Source organism: Erpetoichthys calabaricus, chromosome 11 (genome assembly GCF_900747795.2).
Source record: "Erpetoichthys calabaricus chromosome 11, fErpCal1.3, whole genome shotgun sequence".
In the NCBI taxonomy this organism is placed as follows: Eukaryota; Metazoa; Chordata; class Cladistia; order Polypteriformes; family Polypteridae; genus Erpetoichthys; species Erpetoichthys calabaricus.
The window spans coordinates 30,727,215-30,741,232 of record NC_041404.2 but is presented as its reverse complement, the minus strand read 5'-3'; the positions used below and the strand labels follow the sequence as shown (position 1 = coordinate 30,741,232).

The 14,018-nt window shown below is 38.5% G+C and overlaps 1 protein-coding gene across 1 annotated transcript in view; it reads left to right on the top strand.

Moving 5' to 3' along the window:
• Positions 1–4,797, top strand: part of emx3 (empty spiracles homeobox 3) — a 41,782-nt gene extending 36,985 nt beyond the window's left edge. Inside the window, exon 3 of the mRNA XM_028812898.2 lies at positions 1,824–4,797. Within this exon, the coding sequence (XP_028668731.1) occupies positions 1,824–1,991 (168 nt within the window). The 3' untranslated portion in view covers positions 1,992–4,797. The remainder of the gene's footprint in view (positions 1–1,823) is intronic.
• The last annotated feature ends 9,221 nt before the right edge of the window (positions 4,798–14,018 follow it).

The following is a 14,018-nucleotide window of genomic DNA, read 5'->3' as shown; positions in this document are numbered from 1 at the left end:
ATCTATCTATCTATCTATCTATCTATCGATCTAAAATGTATAGTAAAGAAGAAGGAGAACAAGATGATCCATTTGTTAGAGACTTATCCATTTTCGCTGGCCTGTTTAATAAGGGGAATATTTAAGAAGATGAAGACGATTGATTTTTTAGGCAGTTTGATTATCATCCATGATGGCTGCCTCTATTAGGCAGTGTGGTTGTATTAGAGATGTGGTGCAGAACTCCAAACCAGAAGATTGCTGGTTCAGTTCTCAGCACTGAAGCACTGCAGACTCATCTCCAGGAGGTCATTTAGGCAGGCTAAGCCCCAGCAAATATCACATTGAGTCCATGCAATTGAGTGTGCTGTAACATCTTGGCATTTTGGGACTTTATGACACCTCTACAAGTATTTTAGATGCCTCCACCCTTACCATTTTATGTGAAACCAGGACTCGATCACTGTGGGACCCTGAGAAAGTCACTTTACTTGTCTGTGATCCATCTTTACTGTTCTGTTAGGAAACTGGATTTGTAAAGTGCCTTGAGATGGCATTTACTGTCGAAACACTCTATATTTGATCTAAAGGCTTTTGGTTTTCTGTTAAAATAGTAATTCATTTGGGAAGCAAGGTGACACAGTCATTAGTTTGTTGCTTTGCAGTTTTAAATCCTTGGTCGTCTATGTCTATGTGGAGTTTGTGTGCTGTTCCTATGAATTTTCCCGTTTCCTGCCGTATTCTTAGCTTTGGCCCAGTCACTCTCTCCTGGTCATTTGCATGTTTCTCTGTTTCCACAATGAATGCGTCTTTTCTTTAAAGCAAGTTGGCTCATTTATGAAAATGTAGAGCAAGAAAGAGAAAGATCATACTTATCAATCGGAGTGAGGTAGAGGTAGGATTTTAACATGACTTGTTTTAAATCCACTATAATCATCTTGTTCCCAGCAAAATGTACTTTTGTATTAGCTACTACTTTGAAAAACAGATTTGTAAAAATGCTGCTATTGAAATAAAATGTGTATCAATATAGTACATAACTGCGCTTTTATCTCTCAGCTTTAGGGATCTAGTATTCAAATATGACTGATCGGTGTCAGATATGTATTATATACGTGGTACTTGTGGAGTTTCCCCAGATACTCCGTATTCCATGATGCTCATATTAGGTTCAATGGTTGCAGTGAGCTGGCCCACTATGTGTGTGTGTGCACTGTGGGCGGGCATCACATTCAGTGTTGGGTCCTGCCTTAACCTTAACATTGCCAAAATAGGCCCTACTACCCACAATCCCCATAAAGTTCTAACAGATGGATGGATGGAACATTTTAGGTGGGCAGTATGGAACAGTGATTTTCACCTTGGTCCAGTGTGTGATTCCTGGTCCAGTCCCTTTCTGTGCGTAGTTAACAAGTTCTTTTTCTGAGGATTCTTTGCTATATTCTCTGGTTTCCTCTGAAATCCCAAAGATCAGGCACATGCAGGTGAACAGTAACTCTAAATTTTCCTTGTATGAATGTGTGAAAGAATGGCATCTGGTCCTGGGTTGGTTCCTGCCTGGAACTATAGGCTGCACAGAGAAACTGTTGAATCTGTTATTGACAAGATGGTTCAGTACATGGATGGGTGGACAACAATGTATCCATTTACAGTATGTAAAATATAATATTTATCAATGTAAAAATGTGGACATGTTTTCAATAATGTTTAGCCTAGTGGTCTAGAAGTTCATTTTCACATTTCCAAGCTGACTTATGTTTCTACAATTTCTAACCAGAGTAATGTAGAAATGACTTTCTTCCAACGGTTCCTCTCAAATAAACTTCCTGTCCTTCATTTTCTAGGTAAAGGTATGGTTCCAGAATAGACGGACAAAACACAAGAGGCAAAAGCTGGAAGAGGAATCCCCTGAATCCCAACAGAAAAGGAAAGGCAATCAACATGTGAATCGTTGGAGGGTGGCCACTCGCCAGGGAAGCCCTGAAGATATTGATATCATCTCGGAAGACTGATTGGCCGAGAAGCAGAAAACACCAGGACAGCTCCAACTTGTACAAACCGTAATCGCGTAGGAAAGATGATCTGCTTGTGACAATTATAAACTGTTGACACTGCAATAGTGACAAATTAGAGAACGCGTAAGAGAAATCCAATACAAATGGAGATGAGGAGGGGTGTTGGGGAGGGGTGGTTGGGGGGGGGGATTAAAAAGTGCTACAGAAACAGAGTGGTGCCATTCCCAAACAGTTTAAGGCATGTTTGTTTTTTTTTTTTTTCCTATTATTTCTCGAGTAAATTTAGGGAGCCATCACACAAGTGGTGACATAGGGTTATCAGTCTGTTCATGTTTGAATTAATTTCCCTTGCCATTAATTGGGATGATCTATGATACTGTTGTATAGCTAACAAGCAGAACAGATCAGGCCATAACTTGTCGGGAGGCACATTTAGTGCATCATCGGGTTCTTTAAGAATAATAAACTGTAAAAGCACCAGACTCATGATTTCCATCAAAGACCACTGTAAAAAATGAAGCATTCATTTCAAGAAGGATTTGTATCTTCTGGTAACGTGAACACACATTGTGTTCCTAATTTTGACAAATGCAGCAGCATTTGTGAAATAATCCATAGATTACAAACACATTAAATTAATTATCTGCTTTGTAGCCGCCATGAAACACATACCCAGGCTCCATTCTACTCCACCAACTCCTGTAGATTATTATTTTAATTTGTTATGTGACACTGTTAAAAATAAATAAATAATAAATTCAGAACCTGTCTGTTTCAGCGTGTGGTTGCTGGGAGCTAAAGCCAACCCCGACACCACCCGGCAAAAGACAGAAACCAACTCTGGGTGGAGCACCCTTGTAAAAATACGAAACATGAAAATCAATTCAAATTGTCCTGTCTTATATAGCTTTTTGTGGCAAATGGCTAAAGGAAAAAATTATGTAAAATAACACATAGGGAAAACAATTAGGCCCGACGCTATATTTACGGCCTCGATTAATAACGCCTGGCAAATGCAAACAGTATGAAGCAAGTTGCTGCGTATTCTCTATCCCAGTTCTAATACCAGGATGGAAAGCTGTAAAAACGTCAAGGTTTTTTAAACTTTATGTTAATGTTGCTGTAATATCTTAATCATACACTTCTTTAAAGATTTATCACTTCAATATGTCTTCCTTATTGGTAAACAAGTTTTAGTTGACCCCTTTGGTAATTAACAGCATCTGATTTATCGAGCAGCAGCAAAACAAGTGTAATGAATCATGATGTGATCGCATGGCAGCAAACACATGAGGCCAACACCACGAAAGAGAAAGGGCAGCCTAGAGCATGTATTTGGAAAAAAAACAAAACTCGTGCGACCGAAGAACCCGTCTGTTAGCCCTACCCCACACCTCATTCCGAATCTGGAATGCTGATCTCAGTCATGGGGAGCAGTCGCAAGGCTGGTTAATTGTAGTGAAGGCAAAAGTGAACTTCTTGAATTTTGTACATTTTACCGCCAACACATCACTGTCGTTTCATGATCAGGAGGCCATAATATTTAAGTTTTCATACGTTCTTTTAATTCCTATTATTTTGAATTTCTGGACCAGGAATTTTAATGAAAATAATTAAGTTTCACTGTTCAAATCTATATTTAATATATAAAGACGTAATTTTAATCCTGTCTAATGACATTCACACTCACTTTCACGTAAATGTGAATACACTCTTAAAAATAATAGTTCTGTAGTGGCACCTTGCTGGTTTGTGTGGTTCCTTGGAGAACATTAGTTCGACAAAGAACCGTTTCATTCAGAAAGGGGGCTCTTTGGGCTTTAAAACGGTTTAAAGCCAAACACTTTATAGGCAGCCTAGCAGAGGCTATTCTAACAGAACAAGAAAGGCCAAACTTAGCAGGCATTATTGAGTACAGCGAGAGACCTTTCAAAAATCAGGAACCCACTGGCATTTCACAAACCTGTTATCATCTATCCACGCTTATTTATTGAGCCTGTTATGGATCTGAATAAATAAAACGTACTTCCCGCAACCTTCATGTGGACGGTTCTTTAGGGAACCAAAAATGGCTCTCCAGTGTCCAGGCACTGAAGAGCCACTGCGGCACCTTTCTTTTTAAGAGTGTAGTCTGTTTTGGTTTTTTTGAATTGTGACAATATATTAAAGGCCATCTTGAGCAAAGCAAGCGGAGAATTTGTCTGACTCTGTAAGTGGTTCACCTCTAATAGCGTCTGATCGCAGTAAGTGGTGAGCCATTAAGCTGGTGCACTCTGTTCTGCAAAAGCCCCATGGCTAGTCTGAAGCTCGCCGGCAATGCAATTACTTAACAGCGCAGGAAGAATCGGCTGCCAGACAGCGACTGCAGACACTAAGGTCTCCCTCAAGTTTTTTTTTGGAAAATATTTTTCAAATTGCACACTCTTTTATCCATTGTCATAATTAAACTAAGCACCATATGCCACCTAATGCTTTACATAAAAAACTGCAAGATGTTTCCAGTTCCTGTGTCACGCATAGTCCCCAGAAGCGTCCACCTACAGTATTATTTAATTAAATGGTATCAGCATTTGCAACATCTTTCAAGAGGAAAGACAGAACTGTAATTTTTAATATTTTTAATTTAATCAATAATTAAAAAAGAGTTAACATCTTCTATGAACCGTTTCACTGAATGTGAAGTTTGGAATTCTGTTTGGTTTATGCATTCGTCTGTATCTGCTGATTATTTCATCCATGGATATATAATGCACACAAACTTAAAAGAAGCCGTTAGAGGAATGAACGCCGAAGCCGGCCGGTAGTTTTTTTTTTTTTTGGGGGGGGGGGGGGGGGGGGTTATGGGGGGATTAGCAAGTGGACAGATCAGCTACACAAGACCCTCGCCGATCAGGAAACTAAAGGCTAAACCACAGCGGCGGAAGTCAGAACTTAACAATTTACATCTTGAATACTTTGACAAACTTTCATCGAACCTTATGTGGAAAAGGGGAAGTATTATTTGATAAGCGTTTATTATCAGAAAAGTCAGAAACTAAAAAGAGATTTCTAAAGATTGTATTTTGGGTATTTTACTTAGTCAGGAAGGAGTGATACAGACCAGTTGTGACACGCGTTATTTATTATTTCAAATACCATATGGAGTTTTACAAGGGAGCCTGTAAAGGGGTCGCTCCGTTATGACAAGCATGATTTACAGTATAAAAGAAGCAGAAAGCGAATCGCTCAAAAACCGCCGTGGAAATCGAATGCCCTCCTCTGATTCAACTGACAACCCGTTTCAGGTCAGATCCAAAGGCACGAAGCGGACAGCCACCGCCGCCTTTGAAGGTGCAACTCAGTGCCAGCGACACGAAGCACGACGTGACGCTGAAACATTTTATGGAGCCAGCAACACTTGGGCTGAGTGTGCAGCCAGATGTTGAGACTTTCTAGCAAATGCATCAGGTTCAAATGACTGGTTTTGGAGGTTTCGATTTTTTAAAGGCTCTGGGGTTGTTAGAGATTGCGGCATGTGTTATTTTTTAAAATATACATATATATAAATACACCACAATTTATTAGCAGTTAACGGATATTAAAAATAATAATAATAAATGATTCCAGTCTAAAGTTGCCGTTCCGTGGAAGACATTGCTGTTTATTTAAATGATGGACTCAGCAAAGAATATTTAAATGGTTCCACATTAAGAAAGAAAGAAAGAAAGAAAGAAAGAAAGAAAGAAAGAAAGAAAGAAAGAAAGAAAGAAAGAAAGAAAGAAAGAAAGAAAACAGTAATGATGAGCGGAAATGCTTCTGTTGAACTTTCCATGATGTATAAATAAATGCTGAAATGTGACGCTTTCTATATTTAAAAAAAAAGAAGAAAAAAATTGTTTGGTGTCCAGTTTTATTGATTTTGTTTATTTGTTTGTTTTGGCTTCTTTGAAAAACAATGCTTGTAAAATATTTTTACTGTCTTGGTTGTATAAAGTTACCTTCTAAGGTTAAAAAAATTTAAAACCATGTGAACTGTAATAAAATTATTCTAAGGAAATATTTTTTTTTTCCATAATCAAAATTAAAATTTGTTAAAAAAGTAAAGTAATATTGGTGTTTTGGGTGTTATTTTTAACGTAATCAAAAGAACGAAGAAAACCCTCCTATCACAGGAATCCCTATATACAACTATTATTATTATTATTTTTATTATTATTATTATTATTATTATTATTATTATTATTATTATTATTATAATGATGTTAATTCAACGTTCAATAATTTTAAACTGCCGATTTTGTTTAAAATGTGTCCGACATTTATTGTCTCTCCGCGTGTTTACACTGCTCATCACAGTGGACTTTCTATGGTCTACAAATTCACTTTATCTTTGGTTTACATTAACTAGTTAGTTTTAAAGCCAAGAACCGCAGATTTTTGTGTACCATTGACCTTTCTCCTTCGCAGTCTTACAACGTTTATTCGCCCAGCACTTTCATGATCTTTTAATTGACTAAGGAGCTAATCGGATAAACCATCCTAATTTTTATGCATTGGATTATTTATAACAAAAATTATTATTATTATTATTATTAAAAATAATACTGAATACATTAACAGGCTATGCAATGTTCATCAATTGATTAAGGCGCTCTTAACCTCAGTAATATGTAAATACACGTTTAGTTTATTAATACATAAACACGCGTATCGCTTTGGACTTTTTCTGCTGAGTAATTCAAAAACGAACGTCTGGATGCCTGGGATTTTGGCCGGATGTGACCCCCACCTGTTTGGTGCGCTCCTATTGAGTAGACGAGACGTTATCAGCATCACCAAACCCTTCAACTGATGAACACTGATAACGCCTTTTTAAAAGCAGGTCTAACGGGAAGGGGGTCATCCAGACACTTTGTACAAATGGTCATTAATAAAAAAATGTCACGCAAATCGTTTGAAGTGCAAGTAAGAAGCTATACAGGGAATTTAATCCTAGGTCCCATCTGCTCCAAGCCAATAGCTTGACATTTTTTTTTTTTTTTTGGGCAGTGTTTATTTATTTACTTTATAACGACATATTAAAAGGTTTATTCCAAATTGTTGGTGTAATATAATTCTTGTTTGAAATGACCGGGAAACCCTTTCTGAAATCACCTCACCTCGGCACCTCACCTCACACCAGCAGCATGCTGCAAGCACAGAGCTCATCTCATCTTCTTCTTCCTTAACATTTTAACATAAATCTTCACTTGATTGAAATTAATGAGACGAAATAGTCAGTTTTCTTTCATGTGGGACAGGCGTGGAAAGTGCGCTTCGTGCTTTTTAATTGTTGAATGTCATTTGAAGTTAATCCTCTGTACTCCTTCACTATAGGATCATGTATTTCATATTGAGCACTAATTGAATTCCAAATCTAACAAATGAGATTAAACACTCATGAAGAATTCAAATCTAAAACAGTAAACTGCAATCCTGAAAAAAAAGTGATAACTTGCAATCCTTAAAGTGACGGCGTTGAATGTCAGAAAGCTCTTATATGTACGATTAGTTAAAGAAAAGAAAAAAAAAGAACCAGTCATGCTTTCTGGTCAGGTCAAGAGAACCAAAACCCAATAAAAACGCTTCACGAGCCGCTTTCTTGTCGGGTAAATTACCGAAGTGCCATATGCTTTAGCTTACGTTAAAAGGGAAAGTACAAAAAGTATAAGGGCAGCTGCTTGTGATATTAATAATACATCAGTCCTGAGACATACAGTTTAGGTGAATTGTGATTGTTAAATTGGCCGTTAGGTGTGTGTGTGTGTGTGTTAACCCGGTGATAGACGGGAGCCTTGTCCGTAGATTGTTCCTGCCTTGCACCCTGCATACTATGGATACTCGTGTTTAGGAAATGGACGGATAGATGGATGGATAATAATAATAATAATAATAATAATAATAATAATAATAATAATAATAATAATAATAATAATAATGTAGTCTCACTTTAAGTTGCTTTAAACAACTGAGAACTGCGTTTTATGTAATCGTGTAATGTAGTAGCGCAATGGCTAACTTTGCTTCATCATAGTTACCAACTCAGATCTGCTAACTATCCGACAAGGTTTTCTTTCTTTCTTTCTTTCTTTCTTTCTTTCTTTCTTTCTTTCTTTCTTTCTTTCTTTCTTTCTTTCTTTCTTTCTTTCTTTCTTTCTCATGTATATTCCATACCATTGAAACACATTTAAGATTATTTGCCCATGTTAAACTGCCACAGTAGAATTCGTAAGGCATTTAAATGCAGCGCTAACACCAAAAAGGTTAATTATTGCTCTGTTTAAAAGTGAAGAAAGAAAGAAAGAAAGAAAGAAAGAAAGAAAGAAAGAAAGAAAGAAGTATTTTATAGATATATGTAAAGCCTATGAACATGGTCAAAAATATCAAATTTTGTAAAACTTTTGTACATCTGGTGGTTTAACATTCTGATAAACATTTCTTTAGATACATACATAAATATTGTCCCCCAAATTAACACTTTAGAAATTATTAGTATGCATTGCATTACAGCGCGGGATGTCTCCATTTGATATTGGAGCCGAGCCACTCCATTTTTGAGCAAACCAGACAAATGCATTTAGATGAGTAAAAGCAAATATTTCACACAATTATGTAAAAGATTGCAAATTCATTGTTAAAAAAAATCTATCTGCGAGTTTCCATTCGTATGGATGTCTTGACTTTAGCCCAACCAAATTCAGTCATCACAGTAAAGTAGTAATAGAAACGCTTTCCATGTCCATGTGACGTGGCAGATGCCCCTCATCATCCCTACGGAGATGTCCGTATCTTCAGCAGGATGCCTTTACCCCTCCTTCCCTGCTCGGTTCTGCCTCAAGTCCTGTGTGTTCATTTTTATTTTTACCCTTAGCAGGAGAGGCAGTGTGGCGTAGTAGTTAAGGCTTTGAACTCCATGCTCTGAGGTTGTGGGTTCAACTCCTATTACTGACCCTGTGTCATTATGAGCAAGTCGTTTTACCTGTCTGTGCTCCAACTGTAAAAAACAAACAACTTATCATATCTCAAATGTTGCAACCCGCCTTAGTTAAAATAAATAACAATATTGTCCTTATCTGAAACTGTAAGTGATTTTTTATTTATTTCATTGTGAATAGTTCAAGTGGTACTTTTGAAAGTGTAACCGTGTGGTACATCATTAAAATTGTATATTTTTTCATAGATCTGTGAATTGAATATTTATGCACATTACAGAAATAATTCTTTCCAGCTTGTCTGATCTTTCTTTTTAGGGTGACCTTTTCGGTAACTACTGGCTTAAAAGACTTCAATTATGTTTCAGTCAACTTTTTTTTTTTTTGAGGTTAACCACGAGACGATTATAATTAACGTTCATATTCTTATTAACAGACTATCTTTGGGGTTTATTTTGGACCGTCTGCCCCACTCGGTCTCTGAATTGCCTGATTTGCCATTTCGGCCCGGCATTGGCTCCAGTCCCCAGTGAACGTGAATTGGATTAAGCAGACGTAAAATTAGATTAGGGCATTGCAAATGGCTTTTGAATAAAAAGTAATAATCACAATCTTAACACTCCTGAATAATACACTTATCTTAATGTATTAGTCTAATGAATAAGAACAGAAAATATGTTTAGTTTCAATACATTTTTATAAACACATTTGTTCTAATACAGTCAAAATCAATCAACATTGAATGTTGAAAAGAAATATGACTTTTAATCAAAAAGCATTTTGTCGGATAAAAATCGAACGTTTCTTCACTGTAGGAATAGTAAAACATCTCACTTACATCGTATAGTGAGATGGTAAAGAGGACTAAAGCAGGGACGGTGCAATAAAGGAGTCTGTGGGAGCATCAAGCCCCCGTTATTATAAACCTGCAGACATGTTCACCCGTAATTTCCTTAAACTGGAACTTCAACATAATCTGTTTTAAACATCTTCGCACAATAAGAAGTAATGTCAGAAATGAAATGACAACAAATATTTTTCGAGTACATGATTGTGCTAAACATCTTCCGAGCTCGCAGTATCCAGTAAAGACTTGCCGTTCACTTCATTAGCATGTTTAGCGCTGCTGCCTCACAGATCCAGGGCCCTGCATGGGTTCGATCCAAGGGCGGCTTGCGTTTAAACGCTCTCTGTCTCCGTGTCTGTGTTAGTAAAGATGTTTCTGTGGGTGCTCCGATTTTCCTCCTATGTCCTAACGACATTCAGGTTAGGTTAAATGGAAAAACAAAAAACTGTCCCGGTATGCTGTGTACGCAGTTGTGTCCCATCGACGTTAGACCCTACTTTGCTCCGGCTGCCATCAGATTATTTCTGCTAAATCTGCAAACTAGTCATCTCAAAACGGCAGGGCCAGAAAATGAATGGATGACTATTTTAAAGCAGCGAGTAAAAAAGACAGCCGTACGCACATGACTCACAAAGGGCGAAATAATCTTTTTTCTTTTCTTTTTTAGAAACGACGAGACATGCGTGTTTTTAATGTTTTATTGTACAAACTGTAGCACCTTCATTGCCAACACCTTTTTACAAGATCATTAGAACTACTGTTGTGTGAATGCCGAAATTCAAAAAGGCAATGTTAAATTGCACAAGCTGTGCAATTTATATAGTCGGAGTAAAAATATTCAGAGGGAAAGGTAACGCCGCTGCCTAACAAGAACTTGGACTTGGGTGCCTTCGATTTGGAACTGACTTGCTCTTTTCGTACACCGTGGGATTAGTCACCGACCCCTGCTCCCCCCAACAGTCCAAAGAGATGCTGGTTGGTTGAGTGAGGAGTGTAGCTGAGAACGTCTGTGTCCCGTATAGTGGAGTGGCGTCCCATCCAGGTCAGGCACCTGTCGGGGCTATGCAAATAGAATTAAATGTTACACATTATCCTGAGCCTGGGGGGTGCTGGGGGCAGGGGAGGAGGTCAAACTGGAACAACGACTTATCATGTATCTTTTAAAAACCTCTTTGGTGGAACGCTAACAAAGCCCCTTGCAAAGTGTCCTAAACATTTCATATAGCATGACACGCTTTCTTTATAATTACACCATTCTGTAAAACAATCATAGTGTGCGTGTTACATTTTGTTGTCCCATAAAGCATTCAACACCTTTTCTGTCACCGGGTGATGTATAAAAGCCGCGCATTAGGACGAAGATGATTAGTTCTTTAATCACCGTCTTGCGCACCAGCTGTTGTATTCCTGTCTGTACGGGGAGGATGTGAGAATATTTCGTAACAGCAGAGCCGTGTTTAGTGCGTGGGCTGCCAGCGAGTGGAGTGCACACCCCCAGGTGTGTGTGTGTGTGTGTGTGGGTGTGGCACACCACGAACATAGAACAGAAATGGAGCAAACGCCATGTGGATCTCTGCAGGAAGGTCTTTAAATCCAATCGTCCAATTCACGTTGCTCTTCTCTAGGATTAACCTGGCGACAAAGAAGTGCCACGGGTGTCTGCTAAATCACATATTAACCGTGATACTAGGAATGGATTGTATCATGTAAGGGAGCATTTTAAAAGTCAGATCTCTTAAAATAAATTGCAAGGTGCTGAGAAATCAATTTGTTTTTAGTTGACTAGATTACTGTAATGCACTCCTAAACGAAAGAAAGACATCAATCCGAAACAGTTAGTTTAGAATGCATCATCAGGATATTTGGGCACATCTCACCAGTCTTAGCATCATGACATTGGTTACCTGTGTCCTTTAGAATTGATTTTAAAATATCACTAGTAACACTCGCACCTCAGGTCCTCAAAGAAGTGCCTCTCCAAACATGCAAACTCCATGCAGATGTGGACTCTGGCCTCCTCACTGCAAGGCAGTGGAGCTATGACTGCGTCACCAAACTCTAAATAGCAAATGTCCAAATGAGGAATTGTGGCGTTTTGAGCAAATCTTTTATTTATTGATTGATTCACTTTTTATTTTTTTTATTGAGTTTATTTGAAGAAAAAGAACATACCGTATGGTCAAGTGTAACCTACACAACAAACAGAATAATATAACATACAGCATAGTTAGTCTCACTACCATTTTATAGACTTTCCCTTTCACTCTTGCAGATATTCTTCTATTACAGATCACTTCTTCTCCACTCAGTTCACTCTGCCTGCACTCTCTGCTTCACCTCTCTGCCGCACTCTCCGTTGCTTGGGACTGTTAAAACCAAGTATTTAAATTTGTCTACCAGCTCTGCTCCTTGCAGTGACACCCTTTCACCACCTTCCCTCTCATTCAAACACATGTACTCTGTCTTACTCCTACTCACTTTCATTCCACTTCTCTCTGTATCTCCACCTCTCCAGGTTTGTCTCAACCATCTGTCTACTCTTTCTACGGATCATAATGTCATCCCCAAACATTATAGTCTACGGAGACTCCTGACTCACCTCTTTTATCAACCTATTCATCACCATTGCAAACAGGAAAGGACTCAGAGCTGATGCTTGATGAACCAGGCTATCATTCCCACCGCACACCTCACTGCAGTCACACCGTCCTCATACATATCTTGCACCATCCTCACATACTTTTTTGCTACTCCCAACTTCCTCCCATAACTCCTCTCTTTGCATCCTGTCATACGCCTTCTCTAAGGCCACCAAAGGCAATGCAATTCCTTCTGAACTTCACTGTACTTCTCCACCAACATTCTTAAAGCAAGCATCACATCTGTGATACTCTTTCCAAGCATTAAACCATATTGCTGCTTACAGATCACCACCTCTCCTCCAGGCTTAGCATCCATCACTCTTTCCCATATCTTCATGGTTTGGTTGAGCAACTTTATACCCCCATAGATATGGCAGCTCTGCACATCTCCCTTATTCTTGAAAAATGGACTTCTTCTCTGCTTCTCAGGCATCTTCTCAATTTTCAAGATTTTGTTAAACAATCTAGATAGAAACTTTACTACCATCTCACCTAAACATCTCCATGCCTCCACTGGTATATCATCTGGGCCAATTGCTTTAATACATTTCATCCTCTTCATAGCTTCCGTCACTTCAGCCTTGCTGGATAATACATACATAGCATAGCATAATACATACCTCACATACTTTAACAATACTTTTTAAATACAGTAATAACAATACTAATGGGTGGCATGGTGGCGCAGTCACAGCACTGCTGCCTCGCAGTAAGGGGACCTGGGTTCGCTTCCTGGGTCCTCCATACGTGGAGTTTGCATGTTCTTCCCGTGTCTGAGTGGGTTTCCTCCGGGTGCTCCGGTTTCCTCCCACAGTCCAAACACATGCAGGTTAGGTGGATTGGTAATCCTAAATTGGCCCTAATGTGTGCTTGGTGTGTGGGTGTGTGTGTGTGTCCTGCGGTGGGCTGGCACCCTGCCAGGTACTTTTTTTTTTTTTTGTTCTTTATTTCGCCTTATACAATTTCTTGTATTAGGAATTTGTTAGTTTTCGCATACCCCTTGGGGTCAGAGCGCAGGGTCAGCCATTGTACAGCACCCCTGGAGCAATTACAGGTTAAGGGTCTTGCTCAAGGGCCCAGCAGAGTAGGATCTCTTTTTGGCAGTGACGGGGATTCGAACGAGTGACTGACTGACTGACAATACTAATAACATAATATGATGGCATTTTGATACTACTTGATATAATTTATTGTATCTCTATGGAAGCACCATCTTTAAAGTGTGACATTGCTAGTTAGGACTATGTTAACCGAGTCACGAGTCTATAAAAGAAGTGCTGAGTTGGCCTAAATCTGAAATAATTTACTGATAGATATACAGCAGACTAATGCCATGAAACACTTTTAAAAAATTCTGAAAACCCACTTTTTTAATTTGACTTTGTCCTAGCTTTATTTTAGTTCTACTTCTAACAGATTAGAAGAACTAATGGATTTTGACACCACTATTCATCTCTGCTTTTCTCAGGCTTTCTTTTCCGTCTGGCCTATTTTTCCTTTGGCCTGCAGGTTTCACTTTTAAGAGTATCTCACCTTTTTTTGAATATTTTTTTCTGTCTTTTCTGACCATCTGACCACCGCACTA